The 3,305-nt window shown below is 32.9% G+C and overlaps 1 protein-coding gene across 1 annotated transcript; it reads left to right on the top strand.

Moving 5' to 3' along the window:
- Positions 1 to 550: 550 nt before the first annotated feature.
- On the top strand, positions 551 to 1,993 carry LOC119615332 (pneumococcal serine-rich repeat protein-like; the record flags this gene model as incomplete). The annotated part of the gene is made up of 1 exon (XM_037971396.1): positions 551 to 1,993. A coding segment is annotated over one exon (1,443 nt), but the record flags the coding sequence as incomplete, so codon positions are not given.
- Positions 1,994 to 3,305: the final 1,312 nt, after the last annotated feature.

The following is a 3,305-nucleotide window of genomic DNA, read 5'->3' as shown; positions in this document are numbered from 1 at the left end:
ATTCATTATTTTTTACAATAATAATCTTAATTGCCAAGTGGTTTCATGTAAAAAATAATAAAAGAAATAATATTTACCATAATCATGGAATAATTGTTAACCCCTTATTATTAGTAATGGTTTAAAATGCGGGCTCTATGTTTTCCATAGTTGAGTAATTATCATCCTTTATTAAAAACGATAATAAATAAATAAGAAATTTCCTAATTTAAAAAAAAAATATTAGAGAAATATCTAAATTTTTTCTTCAATTATTTACCAAATTTCGTCGATGCCGTTTCGGTCATAAAAATAAAATAATTTTAATTTTTTCGTAGAAATTTTGTGAAAAGAAAATAAGTCGAAAATAATAAAAGAAAAATACGAGAAAAGAAAGTAACCAACTATAACAACAATAACAAAAATAATACTGTGTGCAAAACGTATAGCAAAGAAAGAAATTAAAAAGAATAAAAAATAAAATTTGTGCAAAAACAAAAGAAAAAATTACGAAATTATAGAAAATGAATAAAGATGATCAAAATCAAAATTTGAATAAAGCAACGTCACGGACAAATTCAAAAATTACAATACACCAGCAGCAACAGCAACAACATCAACAGTGGCAGCAGTAGAGTCTTCAAAACAACCTCAGAAAACAAACTCAAAAAATAAGAAAAATCATACCAATAGCAACAATAATAATAACAATAGTTTAAAATTGGCAGCAGCTACTACAGTAGCTGCCACAATTTCCACCATTGCAACTAATAATAATCAACAACCTCAAAATCCTGCTGCTGTTACTGGTAGCAGCAATAAAAAGTCCTCGAAACAGGGCAATGCCACAGCAGGACGTCAGAATAATTCCTCCGCCTCTGCCACCGCCTTCTCTGCTACATCATTATCTTCATCATCTGCCTCCACCTCCAACACCTCAGATACAACAACAATAACAACATCGTTATCAGCTATCGAAGATTTGGATAACGGTGCAAGCTGTATTGCAAGTGCTGCTCCTGCCACCAACTTGGCTAATTCGGCTAGGTTGAAAAATACTAATACGAGCAACAACAACAACAATACCAACACCAACCAAAATAACGCAAAAATTAAATTAAAAGTTAACAACAATAACAGTAACATCAACAATTCCTCCAACAATACTACTACCAACACCCCCCTAAATCAGGCCTCCACTTCTGCTTCAACCTCCGCAGTTTACACTGCCAATGGCAATAAAATGCCAAAAAATTCAGCAGCAGAAACAGCAACAACCACCGCTTCAACAACATTAGCCACAACAGTATCAATAGCATCTAACATGCCATCGTCAGTTGGTGGTAGTGGTGTAGATATTGATATGGCAGCCTTAAACACAGTTCCCCCACCATCGACGGCTGTTACGTCAACGGCCACTGGTACTGTGCCCACAATTACCTCAAGTAAATCGGCAACAAATGCAAGTGCTGGTGTTGGTGGTATATCTTCTGCGAAATCGAAGAAATCATCCTCAACAGCTGCCGCCGCTGCTGCTGCAGCGCTTGCTCTTCAACAGCAGGCTGCAGCCGTATCTTCGGGAAAATCAGCGTTATCATCTGCTTCTGCTAAATCTGGGTCATCTTCTAAAGATGCCCATTTAAAGTTCACCTCCGCATTACCGCTGTTGGTGGGTTCGGCGGCTGCTGCTGCTGCAGCGGCCAAAGGTGCCGGTGCCTCTTCCAGTGCTGGTGCACAAGCAGCCGCCGCTGCAGCTGCCGCCCTCAAACAAAAGCTAAAAAGTGCTGCTGCCGCATCATCGGTAGTAGCTGCAGCCGCTGCCAGTAATTCCCGCTCAAACTCAACGTCGACATCCTCAAATTCATCCTCACTTTCGTCATCCGTTGGAATTGTAAATGCAATTTCAAATGCCCTGCAAAACATCATTACCAGCGATAATTCCGATACGGATACGGAACTTTATCCGCCGCCGGTAACGGATCTATCAGAATCCGATGAGGAATCTGTTTCAGAGGTAAGTGAAAGAAGTTATTTAATATTATTCTTCCTGCCTTTTTCTTTTTTTTGTATCTTTCAACAAAGCTTTGTAAATTTTGAATTTAAGCTGAGATTTATTTAATTAATTTTTAAGTTGTTTTTTATATTTCTTTAAAATTTTATTAAATTGATTTGCAGACAGACTTTATTCAATGCCTATACAAAAATTTTAAATGAAACTGGACTTAACAAAAATTTGAACTTTGATTTTTTACTAATAACAATTTATGGTGATATTGTTAGGAGAGGAGAATTTCTAACATTGCAGTAGGAAATTTTACTGAATATGTAATATTTTGAAATGTATTTTCAATTATAAAGAACTTGAGAAATCTTGGAAATAATTTATGAATTTTTAAGCTGATATTTTAATATATAATTAAATACTTTCATTGAGTTTCCAACTAAAAAAATGAATCTGAACCTGCATTTTTAAACAATACGACCATATAACAATAAATTTGATATCATACAGTCATTTAATCTTCTTGCAGTTTTTCTTGCCGGACTCTTTGTTTTTTCCTTTTTTATCTGAATATAAATTATTTATTGCTCTCTGTCCATGAATACATTTTTTATTTTCTATAAAAAGTCAAATTCTAAATCTAAACAACAATTATGCAAACAAATTCGTCTGCTATTTTATATTTCTATTTAAAATTTTAATTCTTTAAAAATGCTAAATTCTACCAATGAAAAATGAAAGCGTCCAACCGACCGATCCCTCTGCTTTATAATATGCACAGCACAATTGTTTGTTATTGCTGTTGTATCTTAAAACGGAAATCCAAATTGTATCTTTTAAATGAATTCCCATTATGTGTGTAAGTTGACTGGCAAGTTTCTCAGTGGCGCAGACACGTCGTTTCATTTAACAAACAAACCATACCGAACCGAATATTCAATGTTATTATTCATTTACACATCCCATCATCTATTTCTATGCAGCTTTCCATTACAGTTAGAATATAGTATTTTATTTATTATTAATTATTTTTTATCTACTTTTAGTTGCGCCTATAATTCATGTTAAAAACTTAACTTCTTTTTCATTCGGCAATTGATTTTTAATTAGTTTCAATATATGTATTTTGTTTCCTTTAGTAAATATTTTTTAGTTTTTGCTTAATTTTTAATAAAATTATGAAAATCACATTTTTAAGTATGTATATTTTTCTGTGGCTGTATTTTTGTCTATATGTTTTCTTCTAAACTAAGTATTTACCTTAATAAATCTTTGTTGATTTTATTTATTATTGTACTTAGTTTAATACGCAAATAAAAATCTA

This window comes from Lucilia sericata, unplaced genomic scaffold (genome assembly GCF_015586225.1).
Source record: "Lucilia sericata isolate MDLA Ls3-8-SP2 unplaced genomic scaffold, ASM1558622v1 Contig004964F_arrow, whole genome shotgun sequence".
NCBI lineage: Eukaryota > Metazoa > Arthropoda > Insecta > Diptera > Calliphoridae > Lucilia > Lucilia sericata.
The sequence above is the reverse complement of the archived record's forward strand: the minus strand, read 5'-3'. Positions and strand labels throughout refer to the sequence as shown.